The sequence below is a fragment of the Typopeltis vanoorti genome, chromosome 1 (genome assembly GCF_054136105.1).
Source record: "Typopeltis vanoorti isolate ZY-2024b chromosome 1, IOZ_Tvanoo_1.0, whole genome shotgun sequence".
Taxonomy (NCBI): Eukaryota; Metazoa; Arthropoda; class Arachnida; order Uropygi; family Thelyphonidae; genus Typopeltis; species Typopeltis vanoorti.
The window spans coordinates 137045627-137063179 of record NC_143549.1 but is presented as its reverse complement, the minus strand read 5'-3'; the positions used below and the strand labels follow the sequence as shown (position 1 = coordinate 137063179).

At 35.7% G+C, this 17553-nt stretch overlaps 1 protein-coding gene across 3 annotated transcripts in view; it reads right to left on the bottom strand.

Moving 5' to 3' along the window:
• The window catches only part of bchs (WD repeat and FYVE domain containing 3 bchs), a 1305514-nt gene that overhangs the window by 917077 nt on the left and 370884 nt on the right, over positions 1-17553 (bottom strand). For all 3 annotated transcript variants that reach the window (XM_090399415.1, XM_090399420.1, XM_090399430.1), the window contains exon 19: positions 17184-17398. In XM_090399415.1, the coding sequence (XP_090255541.1) occupies positions 17184-17398 (215 nt within the window). The remainder of the gene's footprint in view (positions 1-17183; positions 17399-17553) is intronic.

Sequence of the window (17553 nt, the reverse complement as noted above, 5' to 3'; positions counted from 1 at the left end):
ATGTCAAATATTTATATTTTTAAATAATATTTATTGAAATAAATATGTGCTTTTGCTTTCGTTTCTAACCAAACAGCATTTTATGGATCATCACATTTCAGTTTTAGAAACAATTTTTTGTTATTCATAAAGACAAAATACAAAAAAAAAATGTTCTTCTTTCTTCTTCTCACTTCTTCTTCTTCAAAAAAAAATGTTAAAATGCTAAATTGCATTACTCAGTTTCCGATTGTGTGTCTCTTTGGTATCAAAAATTTATATTCAATGATATTTTAGCAGTGATTCTTCGCCTTTGTCATTTATTTATTTATTTATTTATTTGTATTATGCATATTACGATAATATCTAATGCATATCCTCATAGATATGTTGAAAATATAATGTGAAAAATATATACGGAATGATTCAAAATTTTTGCACATTTTGAAGATTTTCTAATGCTCCCCCCCCCCCTCATTATCCTCTCCTGGAACTGAATTGCATAACTACTCTAAATTTCTATACAGGTTTGAAAGCTTTTCTAGACATCATTCAAAATCAATTACTTCATTTTACCATTTTGACAAAAGATATACGGCAATCAGATTGTACTGTGAAGCTTCTTATTCTTTTCTATTTATTTGCAATCTAAAACCATCTGTTCTACTGTCAGCTGAAATTATGTGAAATCTTAGAAATAATAATAATATTATTATTATTATTATTCAGGCCTCCAAGGAGTCAAGCGACTCATCGAGGGAGGTCCTTCCTAAGACAGAGTTTGTCAAGACTCATCGAGGGGAGGTCCCCCCCTGAGAAACACAAAGTCTATCATACCACTCTTTAAACTCACTGACCATTCTCGCTCCCACCACTCCATCAGGCAATGCATTCCACAGCTCAACCACTCTCCACACAAAGAAACCACTCCTCACCCTCTTGCAAACACTTTCCTTTCGTAACTTCCAGGGATGGCCTCTTGTCATCACTCCTTCCCGCTCTTCAACCAAGCGAAAGAACTCCCCAGTGTCAACCCTGTAACTACCTCTCAACAGTTTAAAAGTCTCAATCATATCACCTCTCCTCCTTCTATCCACCAAACTCTGCAGTCCACATTCTCTCAGCCGATCCTCAAAACTATCCTTGTACAGTCCTGAAACCATCTTTGTCATCCGTCTTTGTATCCTTTCCACAGTTAATTTATCCCCTTCAAATGCTGGGGACCAAATCTGAGAACAATAGTCCAAGTGTGGTCTGATCAGAGACTTATACAACGGAATGATAACCCACTTATCTCTGCAGGTCAGTGTCCTTCTCATAATAGCAGCAATCCTCTGTGTTACCTTCACCACCTTTGCAATATGTCCCCTAAACTTCAGGTTTCTATCAATCATCAACCCCAGATCACTTGTCTCCCCTACTTCCTCCAGTATAACTCCTCCCATATAGTATGCAGCATCCCATCGATGTTTCCCAAACCTCAAGACCTTACATTTTGCTGCATTAGACTGACACCCCCATTCATTTGCCCATCTATCTAGCTTATTTAAATCCTCTTGCAGGGCTACCACATCTGCACTATTACTAATAATCCTTCCCAGCTTCGCATCATCCGCAAACAACTGAATATCCCCCTGCAATCCACTAGCTATGTCATTGATATAAAGGTTAAACAATATAAGTCCTAGTACCGAGCCCTGTGGGACCCCACTTGTAATTCTCTGCCTCCTGAAAACTGCTCCACCATACACAACTCTCTGATACCTATCAGACAGCCAATCCTGAATCCAGTTGACCAATCTGACATCCAGACCCATGTGCTGCAACTTAAATATCAGCTTATCATGTGGCACCCTGTCATATGCCTTCGCTAAGTCTAAGAAAATTGCAGTATATGCCTTTCTCTCATCTAATGTTCTTGTAACTTTATTATAAAAGGCTAGCATATTGCCAAAACAAGAGCGTCCTTTCACAAATCCATATTGATTCTCACAGATAACATTACCCTCATCTGCCCAATGCTGTATACGGTCCCTCACTACTTTCTCCAAGATCTTAACAACTACTGATGACACACAGACTGGCCTATAATTAGACACTTCCAGTCTGTTACCACCCTTATGCAATGGCACTATCTTACCTTCCTTCCATTCCCTGGGCACCTTTGCCAAAGCCAGACTTTCATTGTAAAGTCACGTTAAAGGCACTGTCAATTCCCTAGCACATTCTCTCAAAACTCATGGTGAAATACCATCCAGTCCCACAGCTTTACTGACATCCATACTCAGTATCTGAAACACACTCTCCTCCTGTACCTTCAGACCTCGAACCAGTCCTATCCCTCTAGCGTTAAAACTGACTCCTCTAGGATGAAATACTCCAATAAAGTGTTCATTGAACAATTCCACTATGTCCTCTGCATCAGTCACTCTATTCCCATTTTTATCCCACAATATCATTCTTCCACAGTCATTTCTCCTCCTACTGGCCACATAGCTAAAAAATTCCCTAGGACTTTCTTTGGATCTTAGAGCCAATCTCCTCTCATATTCCAGTTTCGCTTTCCTTACCACACTAGTCACTCTTCTGGCCTGTGTCTTATATTCCTCATGCATCTCTTCACCTGTCACCTTATATCTCTTCCATAGCCTCTTTTTCGCATGCAATTCCTGTTTAATATTGTTTGTCATCCACTTTACTCCAAATTGCGTCCTCTTCTTCACTCATGGTATACAACTAACCATTGCTGATAACAAATATTCTTTCACAATTTCCCACGCACTAGTGATATCCCGGCCTTCCAATTCCTCCCTCCATGAAACTTCCCAAAGTTGATGTCTAAGACTATTATAATCACCTGCCTTATAATTCCACATAAGTTCCCGTCTCTTTGATACTCCTGCATGTTTATTCATTTTCCAAGTCAACACCATATGGTCACTCTCTCCAACTGGTGGGAGAGACTTCAACTCAGTTATTATCAACTCTTCTGATGCTATAACCAAATCCAAAACTTTTGAACCTCTTGTTCCCTCTGTTACATGTTGCCTAAGACATTTGTCCCTCAAGAATTCTAGAAATTCCATTCCCCTATTGCTACATGCATCTTCCTCTCTCCAATTTATACTACTGAAGTTAAAATCTCCCATAACAATCATTCTTCTTGCACTTGCCAAACTTAGCTGTCTAAACATCTCCTGGTCCCCATCCTCTGTGCTCCTGGGTCTGTAGCAACACCCCACTAAATATCCTGTCTTGCCTACCTCTACCTCACACCATATGCTCTCAAAATCATTTGTCTCACTTCCTTCCAAATTCTCCACTCTTAGAGGACATAGGTCATCACTTATCATAAGCAGTACCCCACCACCATGCTTTCCCCTCCTATCCTGACGAAAAATGCTATACCCAGCGACTTCTATTCCTGTTGTTATATCCCCTTCTGTCAACCACGTCTCAGTGATCGCAATAATTTTTGGCCAGGCTGATGCTATCTGCGCCACCAATTCCTCTCCATTATTCCGGATACTCCTGGCATTAGTATAAAGCATATAAATGCCATTGTTTCTATACTCAGCATTATCCCTTCTAGACTCCACTGGGCTCAGTGTTACCTGACATTGTCTCCCTTCTCCCAAGTATCCATTCCCACAAGAGGCCACCCCTGCTATCATCCTCCCTGGGACACACTGATTCGTTCAGAACAGCAATCTCTCCAGATGCCTACGTACTTCCTCATTCAAATGTAAACGGTCTCTCGCATACAATTCCTCTCTTTCCTCAAATGCACTCCAAGCATCCACATATACCAGTCCTCTCTTGTCACACATTCTCGCTATTATGCCATTCAATATCACCACTCTTCTGCTCAGCTCATCATTATCATACCTAGGCAACACGCACACTATTTTTCCTCTCTCTGTCTTCTTCCGTACAGTCTCAAGCAAAAATCTCATATCTCTCGCTGCTCGACTTACATTACCACTCAAGTCATTCGTTCCTACCATCACAATCATCTCACCCACCCTTTCACCTCTCTTAATTGCCATAGCCACCCTTTCTATTGTTCCACCTGGCAAACACTCCTCACGCATCCTATCTTGAACACCACGGATCATTGAGTCGCCATACATTATACCTCTTACCATTCCCTCGCTCCTATTGTTTCCATTCTCTCCTCTTCTTTCATTCCCATACCTCTCTCTTCTACTGTTTCCATTCTCTCCTCTTCTAGCACTCCCATACATCTCTCTCATTCCCTCTCTCCTACTGTTTCCATTTTCTCCACTTCTAGCACTTCCATATCCCTCTCTCATTCTGTCTCTCCTACTACTGTTTCCATCCTCTCGTCTTCTAGCATTCCCATACCTCTCTATCATTCCCTCTCTTCTACTGTTTCCATTCTCTCCTCTTCTAGCACCCCCATACCTCTCACTCATACTCCCTAAATTCTCTCTCTCTCCTACTCTGATTCGCCTTGCATTTCTCTCTTCCATTCTCCTAATCTCATCTTTCATACTTCTGCTCTCATTCACAAGACATTCCACCTCCTCTTTCAACTCATCTATCTCCCTCTGCAGGTCAGTCACTCTTAATCTAAATTCACTCTCCCAAACAAAACCATCTCCTAAACTTTCACAGTCACTCACACCTTCCACACTATCAACTATTATTTTCTCATTCTCTCCTATCACGCTACTTGTCTTCCTACATTCATTCCCCGTTCCTGGAGCAACAAAGTCGGATATCGATATATCTAATGTACTTATTTCCTCAAACTGCCTGCATTTTGCGCACATATGCTCTCCACTCTCTTTAACAAGCCACATATGTAATTCCCGAGACGCATACATGCCGCAAGTACTGCATGCCACAAAGTCCCTTATGATATTGCTAATAATTGAGTTCTTAAATGGCGGAGGACTTGGCGTTACGCCACTTGTGACTGCTGCTGAATCCACCATCATTCCTTACTGCCGAGTAGCGTAATCTTTAATAATTATTCAATTAATAAATAAGAGGAAAAAAGTACAAACATCAGAACATTTAAGTACTAAATATAATTAAATAAAATGAAATATAACTAAATACAGTAACTTAGCTTCGTTTTGTCTTCCACCGTTACGCGTTCGATTCCGACGGTACCAAAATATATTATATCGCGACAGCAACTAACTTCCAAAAAACAACCACTGAAGTACGCTTGTATTCAGAGAAACAATTTAGCACTCAAAAACGTAGAAAAACGGGGAAAAAAGCGGACTATTCACCGATTAAAAATCACTTTCTTCTGCACAGCTCAAATTCACCGCCACGTGCTACGGCGACGCTAGCGCTATCAATAATATGCTATATTTCCACCATGCAAAATTGTTTATATGCATACCACACAAAAGAAAGTTCAGTAGTATTATTGTTGTTTGTTTTTCTTTAAAAAAATCTAAATATTACTTCTGCTGCTGGAAGCTATTTTTGAAATAATCTACATCTTATAAATACTTGGTAATATCCTCTTAGCTGGAGGAAAAGTTGAAGGCTTACTCTCAGTGCTATTGAGAAGAAAGGGGAGAACACTAAAGTTGCACTAAAGTGCCTCAGGCTGTACTGCAGAATATATCAAGAATGTCTCGTTTCCTTTTCGATTGTTGATTACTTATATCCTAACACAAATATTGACATTTCGTTTACATGCTTATACATTATTTATGCCAAAATAATTGCTTAATTTATAATGATCAGTTTTACTTTTATTATCAAAAATTAGAAATTAAATCATACAGTTATCTTGAAAAAGAGGATTTGAATTATTTTCAAAGAAAAGGTGCATATGCGTTTCATAAACTTTTTTGGGGGGGGGGGGGGGGGGGGTATAGACCTAATCAATCTACGGATATTTCAGATAATTTATTTCATAAATCGTTCTCAAGACAGCTGTTACAAACGTAAATCACTTGGGGAACATACCCATTCATTTTAGTGTAAAATAGTAGCAAAGGTTCAGTTACTTTAGATATCTAATCTAGAAGAAAATGTTATGTCTGCTGAGATTAGAATCTTACATGAATAATTTTTCTGACATGATTTCTCTATTCGTTATAATGTAACCAATTTCCAGATTTTTTCCTTCATGCAGACTCCGTGTTATATGCAGTGATTTCTTCTTTGTACTATAAGAAAAAACAATCAGATAACAGAAGAAAAATATGTAGTATTTTCTTTTCAACCGGCTGAATTTACAATGTTCTTTCTTTGTGTTTTGAAGAGAAAGTGCAAATGACTTTTTTCTTACTATTTTTGCCATTATAACATCTCATATAATTATAAGAGTGACATTTTACCGTTTTTCTCCCACACGAGAAACAGAAATAAGGTAGTAATAATATTGTTGATTATGTCAAACTTCATTACAGCAGAAATTTTTATTACAAAACTTTGTAATATATATCTCCGAAACAAGAAATTTGGAACCCATATCACATCAATGTTGAGTGTTGGCAAGGTGAAAATTTTCCCGTTATTATTTATATATTTCATTTATTAACTAGGGGGGGGGGGGCTATGCCCAACCCCCGTGTTCCGGTCTGGTAGGTCAGTTCTCCTTCAATTGTGATAACTCAAAAGGGGGTTCCGCCCCTGAATTCTGATGACTCGAATTTTGAAGACTCGACACTCAGGGTAGCCCGAGTTTCAAAACGTTTCGAAAAACATGACATAAAAAGGCTTATCATTTTATATGTATATAGGATAGATTTTATTTCATTATTTTTTATTGTTTTGGTGAAATACTTTACCTGGAATATTCTTTCCACTTCGAGAGGAACTGGAAAGAGTATTCCAGTTCCTCTTATATTTTATTCCTTCAAAAATATCATTCTGTGTCATAAAAAGAACTTAAAAATTCGCCTTCAAGATGAAAAGGAAACAGTTCATTCAGGTATCCCTCTATCAATATTTGTAGTCCTGAAAAGGACTGTTTTGATGGCCTTGAAAACAAACATTTTTTTATTTCATACTGTTCAGAATTTAAAATTCTTGAACAGTCTGGAACACCTTGAAGCAAGGGTAAACACACAAAGCAGTTTTATACTCAGGGTGCCAGATTTTTGTTTCCTTTCTGATATTTTTTTTATTACATACATAACATTTGCGTACAGGTTTTTTTTTATTAGCCGTTGGTGGTAGATTTTCGGGAAAATGGTTGGAGTTAGCAGCGTTTAACCTCAGATGTCTGGCAGGATTTCTTGTTTTTCTGCTTGCTGAAGAAGGCACATGTGCATGCAGCAATGCTTTTGCAATTTCTATTCTGTATTCTAGATATGTTATGGTAGACAAACATTTTTTCTTGTGAAGGAGGAAATTGTTCCAAATAACAAAATCTAATACATATCCAAACACTTTTTTGTAATATTTTTTATGCTGTTTCCTCATTACAGAGTAGAATGATAGCTGCTGATCGCACCTGTCGACTCCACCCATAGTGTCTTTGTATGAACACACACAGCAATGGGTTTTTCTTTCTTCAAACCATGCTTCTCCACGGATTCCGTTGATGGATTGTGCAGGGAAGACAGCAGAAAAACATCTTTTTTTGTCTTTCCAACGTAGTGCAAAGACTTTCCCTCGCTGATAAGCTCGGAGTTCTTTCTCCCTTCGATAGCTTTCCTGAAGCCAGATCTGGAGGCATATCTCGCCTTTTTGCATTTACAGTACCATAACTATCTGTAAATGCTGTAAAAGCAAATCAGCGAGTTCAGGACACATATAGTAATTATCCACTGTAATGCAGTAACCTTTCCCCAGTAAAGGGTCTCTGAATATCAGACAATATACATAAATAATATGTATATTGTCTGATTTATAATTTGCTAATTTATAATAATCACCACATAGTTTCAGTATTGAAAAATTAAATTTATGTGGAACAATTACTAGAGAAAAATAACGAATTAATAAAAACTGTACCTATCTTTCATAAGTTTTCGGGTGTGTGATAGTAATGCCACGGGGGGGGGGGGGGGGGGGGGGGGGGGTTAAACTATCAGAGGCGAAATAAAGTTCAATTCTATTGTGAAAGGAAATGAAATTTTGATATACATATTTCGAATGATAAAAATAAACAAATGTATCGCTTACTTTAAAAATTGGAGAATAAAATATCTGAATTATGCAGAAAATATAAATTTAAATCATAACTGTATAATTTCATTTTGTAATGACCAATTATACAAGGAAACCGAGAAAGCAAAAGTGCAAAGAACTATACAACATGAAGAAAACATTTAGTAATATGATTAAAAAATTTCATGTTATTCTCCATAAAGCAAAGTTGCTCAAGCATGTCCAAAAGGAACTCTGTGAAGTATTATTCGATTTCGAAGGTTTTGTACAAAAATAAAAATAATATAAACTGGAACGTCTGCAGCCGGTTTTCTTTTCTTTTTTTTTTTGAAAGAATATTTCAAATAATTATCGTGAATAATTAATTAATTATTCACGATAATTATTTCTTCCAGAACAAAGAAAAATATTTTGTGTAGTAAGCAATTAGAAAAAAATTAGCACAAAAAAATAAAAAATTAAATTGGTTCTCCAAGGTAAGGCTTTGTTCACTTAAATATTTTTAAGTGAGCAACTTATACAAGATCTTTATTTTGTCCAGACATTAAAATTGTATTGTACAATAAAAAGAGAAAACCAAAATAGAAATAATTTCTCTATTTTTAGTCTATCCTATATAACTAAAATCCAGTTGACCAGCACGGAACAAGGAAGTGCATTTCTTGATATAGGCAACTGAGAGGCAGCTAGGAACGCGAGATAATCCGATTAACCGTTCTCTTCAGCGTGAGGGTTTATCACACTTTCTAATGGACATGACAGTCAATTTGCACTTCTTATCCAGGTTCTTTAAACAGGTGGGTTGAAACATATCCAGATTTAGTTGGACGTCTATAGACGTCCTAGCCGTTTGGGAGGTTAAGAAAGGATGGTGAAGACAGTTCTATGAGCAGGGTTGCATCATTAGAACAAACAGCTCTGGCTCTGTTTGTTAAGTAAGTGTTTTTGTTGATGATAAATAGAAGACTATACAGATAGTTTTCGTCAAAGTTTCAAAGTCCCTCATTAGTCTGATCATCTCTTTCCATGATTCAATAATACCCAGGTCATCAGGATATGCAACACAGTTTCATTAGACTAAGTGTGGAATTTCACATTCAATTGGCTCGCTACTCCATTCAATCTGCCTTGCATGACAGAGGCACCATCAGATGTAAACATAACCATTTTTGTGAGATCAAACAACAGTTTGTAAAAATCTTGGGAAAATACTATCACATCATTGTAGTTGAATAATATCTCCAAAATACATTTCATATTGTGATGAATATACTAATCTAAATTTGAAGTACAGTATCAAATGTTTGATAAATCACTGATACATCAGTATTCTCATCAACCGCTGAAGTACGAAATATAGTCACTGCTATTTCATTTAATGGCATTCCTTTGAGGGATAGCATTCATGGCATTCAGGAACTCAAAACAATAATTCTTGCTTCTACAACTATCAGGTATGTTCATACTTATTCACGTAATCTTTTATACTCTTAATGGAAAACATACAACTATTAATTCTGATGGCCAACAGAATGTGATCGATAAGTCTCTTGGTTTGTTATATGTTAGACTATTTTTATTCAAGACTAATAAGCTTCTTTCAGCCAGACTTCCATGAACCAAACTGCCAAGTCCACCTAGAAACAATAGGTTTTTGATTCTTAGTCTTGCTACAATGTCCAAATGTGATGCTTGGAAAAATCAAGCTTTCATACATCATCCCACAATTTGCTTTTTGAACTTTTTCCTGCCGCTTTGCTTGTATTGTTACCTCTAATAATACAAGCAAACAACTCTATCATCCTTGTCTTATCTGAATATTTTACTAATTGCAACTCACATGTTGTTCTTTGATGCTGGCATTGCTGTTTCAACAGACTCACTTGGTTGCTAATTAAATTAAAACTTTATATTAAATAATATAATATAACAAAATTAAAACTTGCCAAAAAATTATATTCTTGTTTAATCCTTCATCCAAGTGTAAGCAAACAAAGTTTTCATTTGAAGTTTTCTTCATGACTGGGCTAACAGAAGATGAGTAAACCCTGGATGAATGACAAGATACTGAAAATGATGGAGGAAAGAAAGAAACACAAAAATCATCCCGAATACAAGAACTTAAACAAGGAGATTAGGAAAGAATGTAGGATTGCAATAGGCTATAAGATCACTGACTAACATATGTGACCAAATATACGAAACGACACCTGCCAAAAGATTTTAAGCACTCGATATTCCTACCAATACCTAAAGAATCGAAGACAATCAAACGTGAAGAGTACAGAGCAATCAGTCTGATAGTAAAAGTTATGTTATATATTATCCTAGAAAGAAATAAACATAAAATCAAATTGGAAATTAATGAAACACAATCTGGTTTTCAGGAAAATAAAGGAACTAGAGAATAACTCTTCAACATTAGAACTATTATAGAAAGATATCTGGAGAAGCAGAAAGAAGTCTACTTATGTTTTATTGACTACACAAAGGCCTTTGACAATATACAACATGAACAACAAATCGAATGCATCAGAAAATTAGGAGTAGATGGTAAAGATACTAGATTACTGATAAATCTATATTGGGAGCAAACTGTCTCAATAAAAATATCAGGAGAAACCTCAGAGGAATTCCCAGTAAAGAAAGGTGTCAGACAAGACTGTGTTCTTTCTCCTATATTGTTTAACCTCTATACTAAATATATCTTCCAGCAATTAGAAGAATTTAAAGGAGTCGGCATAAGAGACAGAAATATAAACAACTTAAGATATGCAGATGATACAGTACTGCTAGCTGAAAATAATAAAGATCTTCAAAACCTACTAGAAGAGATGCTGAAACTAAGTGAAAAATATGGACTTAATTTCAACTTCGAAAAAATCAAAACCATGCTGGTAACAAGAGAAAAAATAAAAATACCTGATATAAATATTAAGATCAGAGGAAATACCTTATATCAAGTAAAGAGTTATATACATATTTGGGTCAACTAATTACAGAGAATGGAAAGTGTGATAAGGAAATATTAAGAAGAATAGAAATTGCTAGATGAACCTTCATTAGCATGAGAAACATTCTGACCTCAAGGGAAATTCACACAAAAACAAGAATTAGGCTGTCCAAATGCTACGCATGGGCGACACTGCTATATGGAGCAGAAACTGGACAATATCAAAATATTGTGAAAATAAACCAAAAGCCTTTGAGATGTGGATCCTCAGAAGAATTCTTAGAGTCCCATGGACTGCCAAAAAAAAAAATAATAATAACAATTTAGAAATAATAGAGAGATGATTGGAGAAGATAGTACTCTGTTTAAAACCATTAAGAAAAGGAAAACCACCTATGGTCACATACTAAGGCCTACAAAAAAAAAAAAAAAAAAAAAAAAAAAAAGGAAAAAAAAGAAGAGGAAGACAAAGAACAGATTGCATGGGAAATATTAAGGACTGGACCTTTTTGACCTATGAAGAAATGTAAAAAAGAAGTACAAAACTTTACATGGTGGAAGCTCATGGTAGCCAACCTCCGAAGGAGATGACATCTGATAAGGACGGCTAACTTTGTTTACTTACACTTATATATAGAGGTGATGACTTCACATCAATTGCCTTATTATCCCATTAGCCAAAGGACACATCATCCTTTTGAGTGTATACAATGCTCTGAATTATGGGAAGGGCCACTATCTGTGACACTTTGAGGTCTCATCAGTGGAAGCCAAACCCAGAAGAGATACCAAGGGGTATTACTGGTATAAAATATACAGATGGGATATTAAGGAAATTGCTGTGTAGTCATCAGCCTCTATATACAAGTAGCTAGCCGTGAAGATACTTCACACATAAATTTTGTTTGCTTACACTTGGGTAAAGGATTATCCTTTCTTTTAGTATTACACAGTGATGAGCATTCATTTCAGACAAATTCTGTAGACTATAACAGTGTCAGAATTAATTACTTTAATTTCCCGACGTTTCAACCTTCATATTAAGGTCATCATCTAGAGCAGTGGTTCTTAACCGTTGTTCCCCCGGAACACTTGTGTTCCGCGAACTGGTTACAAGTGTTCCGCTGGTGAAAGATGTCACATGATACAGTTCTGAGTGTAACTGGCTGCTGATCCTAAGAACTGAAGACTGATATGCACATTGACTTCTAAACCAATAGAATATTGTTTATAGGTCATGTGTTTGCAGGAGGGGCAGGAAGGAGTGTCTCTTTTACAGTCATTCAGTGATGACTGTGTTTGGTTTGTGTGTTGTCTAACATTGTAATATCAAAGTCCATTTTTAATGTGTATTTGGTTTGTGGGTGGGTTTTGGTTTGTGGTTTGTGGGTATAAATTTATTTAATAATAAATTTATCCATTGTGTGGATAAATAAATTTATCCACACAATGGATAAATTTATTATTAAATGAAAACGTGATTCTGAGGCAAATGTTAATGATGGGGCAAGTACAACTGGAAGTAGTAGTAATGACGTTGCTGCAAATACGTCTCATACAGAAGACAATATTATACGTAGCAAAATAAGAAAAATTAATAGATAATATTCGGATGAATATTTAAGTTGCATTTTTACATGGACCATGTAAAAATGCAACCTATTCCTCAGTGTCTTGTATGTGGGGGGGGGGGGGGGGGACTATCCAATTGCGCAATGGTTCCTGCTAAGTTGAAACATCACTTTACTATGAAGCACACCAATCTTGCGTCAAAAACTAAAGATTATTTCAAAAGATTGTTGGACGTGCAAGTTAAACAAGCAAAATATTTGGAAACAACTGTTAAAAATTTCTGATAAGGCACAATTTGCATCATATAAGGTAGCTGAATTAATTGCTGGAAATCAAAACCACATTTTATAGCAGAGTCTCTTATTTTACCAGCCTGTTGTGAAATACTAAACATTATGTTTAGCAATGAAGCAAAAAAGGAAATTATGAAAATTCCTCATTTGGACGATACAATAAAAAATAAAATTAATGATATGTCAGATGGTATTGAGAAAATAGTTACCAATAAACTTTTCAAACAACATTTTGCTTTACAAATTGACGAGTCCACTGACATTAGCGGTAAAGCTCATATACTATGATTAATTTTTTCATTTCATTAATGAAATGATACAGTGAATCAATTTTTATGCTGCAGAGAACTTACCAAATGTACAATAGGACAAGATATTTTTGAGGTCTTCATGAAATTTTGATATTTAGAAAATTTTGAAATTTCATGGAAGCTGTGTGTAGGGATTTGTACAGATAGTGCTCCATCAATGGTAGGCTCTATTAAAGGATTTGTTACCTTTGCAAAGAAAATAAACCCAAATATTATATCTACACACTGTTTTTTTGCATAGAGAATCCCTAGTTTCAAAAACGTTACTAACAATATTAAAACCCGTACTAGACCAAGTCGTAAATATGGTAAATGACATCAAGTCAAGACCTTTAAAAGTACGCCTTTTTTAAAAACTCTGCATATCTATGCAAGCCAAGTAAGAATCCTTGCTTTTCACACTGAAATAAGATGGTTATCCAGGGGTAAAGTGCTATTCCGAATTTTAGAACTTAAGAATGAAATATTGGCATTTCTTCGAAATGAAGGTATAGATGCTTTTGTAGAATGTCTTCAAAATGATATTTGATGTGCTAAAATGGCACATTTAGCTGATATTTTTAATGACTTAAATAGCGTTAATACAAGCATCCAGCTTTTCAGAAAAAAAGTATCTCTTGGAAAAAAACCGCATATATAAAAAACAGTAGATATGTTTCCTTCGCTCCATAATAAAAATGTCAAGGAAATTATTTCCATTATAACAGAACATCTGACAACATTGGAAGAAAAGATTTCAAGTTACTTTCCTTCCTTAAATATACACAATTACGAGTGGATACGAAATCCATTTGGCACTGTTAATACATCGAGTCATGAATTTTCATTACAAGAAAAATAATCAGTTACCTTTTCAATGGATTGTACTCTAAAAATGAAATTCTCTGAAATAACTCTTGAGGAATTTTGGATTTTTGTCCAAGCCAAATACCCAGCTCTCTCCACAAGGGCACTGAAAATTTTGTTACAGTTTTCAACATCATATTTGTGTGAGATCGGTTTTCCAATATAAACCAATATAAAAACTAAAAAGCATGAAAGACTTACTAATATAGACAAAGAGATGAGGGTAGCTATATCACATATTAAACCTGATATTGCTGAAATCTGCAAAAGCCAACAAGCTCAAGTATTGCATTAAAATAAGTTCCATTTTTATAAAAGGCAAGTCCATGCATATTTCTATTGTTAGTTTCATGACCCTAATGCTTTCGATATTCCTCAAATTTTTCTTAGAATCAAAAGTGTTCTGTGACTTTGAAAAGCTTAAGAACCACTGATCTAGAGTGTGTATATATACACACACACACACACACGCACGCACATATATACACAAAGAGACAAGCTATATTATATTTCAAACAGTATGCCAAAGAAACAATGATTTGATCAACTGTTATTCTATAGGCCTGACTTCTAGTGAAGGAGGAAAAAAAAAGTATGCCAAACAGTATGTCAAAGAAACAATGATGTGATCGACTGTTACTCTACTGGCATGACTTCTAGTGAGGAGAAAAAAAAAAAAAAAAACAGGCAAGTAGAAAAACAGTTGATCAAACCATTGTCTCTTTGGCATACTGTTTGAAATGTAATATAGTTTGTCTGTATGCATCCTCTGTCCAAAAAGAAACTGAACATTTCGAAAATAGAAGAAACTAGTGGCGCCACTTGTATATTTTTGTTGTCGAAAGTGGCAACCTTCATTAGTGTTGTGTCAACTATTTATGACATTTGTTTCATTAGAAGCCGAGTTATAGTGCCAAGAGTGACAGTGTGTTTGGACAAACGGTCGGGAAATGAATTTCAAACAGAGCTGCGATTGACTTTTGTGTTAAACTTGATAAAAGTTTTACCGAAACGCATCAAATGCTTCAAAAAGCATTCGGTGATGAATGCTTATCCCGTACTCAAGTTTACAAGTGGTTTAAGTGATTTCAAAGTGATCGTGAGACACTTGAGGATGACGAAAAGCTGGGCCATCCAAAAACTGGACTGAGCGAAGTTAACATCCAAAAAGTGTACGATTTCATCAAAGAAAACCCGAAATCGTCACTGAGATTGATTTAAGATGAATTGGGGATTCCAAAATCAACTATGCACAACATTTTGACCGAGAGTTTAGGCCTTCGTAAATTGAATTCGCGATTTGTTCCCCACAAGATGACCGACAACCAAAAAATGTATCGAATTGAACACTGCAAGGGCCTCATTAAAATCGCTCGTAAGGACTCAAACTTCCTTGAAATGATCGTTACTGGTAACGAAACATGGTGTTTTGAGTATGAGCCCGAAACAAAGCACCAGTGCTGAGTGGAGACCACCAAAAGAGGGGCATCCGAAAAAAAAAAAATAGTTGCTTAAAGAAGTCAAAAGTAAAGACGATGCTGATTTGTTTCTACGATTCCAAGGGCATTATCCACAAAGAATTTGTTCTGCCTGATCATGCAGTCAATGGCAAGTTTTATCTCAAAGTTTTGAAGTGATTGATAGCGAGAATTCGTTGCATATGGCATGAATATAGCGATACAGGCAGCTAGTCACTTTTGCAAGATAATGCACCATCTCATCGTTCGAACAGTGTGAGAAGTTTTTGAGCAAAAACCAAGTTTGTGTGTGTGTTGGATCACTCGCAGTATTCACCTGATTTAGCATCCTGTGAATTCTTTCTCTTCCCCTGACTTCATCTGCCGATAAAAGGAAAGCGATACAACACCATTGAAAACATTCAAGGAGCAGTAACCACGACCCTCAACAGTATCCCAAAAACCGATATAAAAAACTCATTTAACGAATTAATTGACCGTGTTAAATGCTGTATCGAAGCTGAGGGAGAGTATATTGATTGAAATAAATGATTTGAATAATTATAATTGGCTTGTGTTTTATTTTCTATCAAAAGTTCAGTTTCTTTTTGGACAGAGAGTGTAGATATATATATGTGTGTATACTCCAGACGATGACCTTAATATGAAAGTTGAAACAAGGAGAAATTAAAGTAATTAATGCCAACATGGTTGTAGTCTCTATAATTTGTCTGAAATGGGTAAAGGATTAAACAAAAATATAATTTCTTGGCAAGCTTAATGAAATTTGCAGTTCTTTTCTGCTAATTTCAACAGTAACATTTTGAGGGTTTAACAGACTAAAAACCACTAACTTAATATTTCTAATATTAATGTTGCTCTGTTTTCATCTAGCTATAACCTATAAAATCGTAAGCACTAAATTGAGTTGCTTAAATACACGCAGTTACAAAAATCCAGCACGATTTGCACAAGTTCAAGTGATAGTACTGTGTAGAGAGTAGACATTCTAAGCAAATTTTTCTCGACTATTCATTGATATCAGTGTCAGCTCGTACACACAATATTAGCAAAGAGTAGCTAATTAAAGTGTATTAAGTTGGAATGGCATATAGTAACATTGGAGTGGAGACAATGGAGAAATGACTAAATACAATAAGTAACACAAATCAGACACAAAGACTGGGCTATGATTTAAAGCCTTAGTCTCGTGACTTACATTACAAAGGGGAGCAACAATGCTTCAGAACTTGGCCCAATTTAAGACTAACATTCCCTCAAAATGGGTGGGGATATTTCATTAAGCTATGCGGTCTCATTCAGAACACAATTACTCAATTTTTCATATACCTCCTGTTCACTCACCATCAGTACCTCCTCTCCTCTTCTCAGTGTACTGAATTGCTCAATATTTCAACCATAAAAGTCCCATGCTGAAAATAACATACTATAATATCTGTAACAGTATTGATTACATCAGATATGATATTATATTACATCAGTTAAGTTTAATACCAGAGATTTCTGCATGAAAACACAATTTCTTTTAATAAACACTTGTTACTAATCTTGCTTATACCCTAATACAAAACAAAAGGAAAAAGTTTATATTAATAATGGGAATAATGAAATAATCTTTTAATGAGAATAACACCTTAAATCTCGAGGTTCAAGAGACTGTGCAGCCAAACGCTCCAAAATATACTGCAATGGTGGATGAAGTGGGTGAGATTCATTCTCCAGGGCTAGATGGCAATGACTGAGAAGCTCTCCTGGTAACCCAGCTTCACACATAACTTGCTGATTTCTTTCAGACCGTACTAACGAACGCAGCACTTCGGCAATATACATCTGCATTGTAAGTGATAACTGAAAACAAAACAACAAATATATATGTGTATACACACACACACACACACACACTTCTATACTCCACTAAAAAACACTATTAAAAAATTATGATAAGCTTTTAAAGAATGCAACCTTTTTTTTTTTTGACAATTTCATTTAAAAAAAAAAAATCT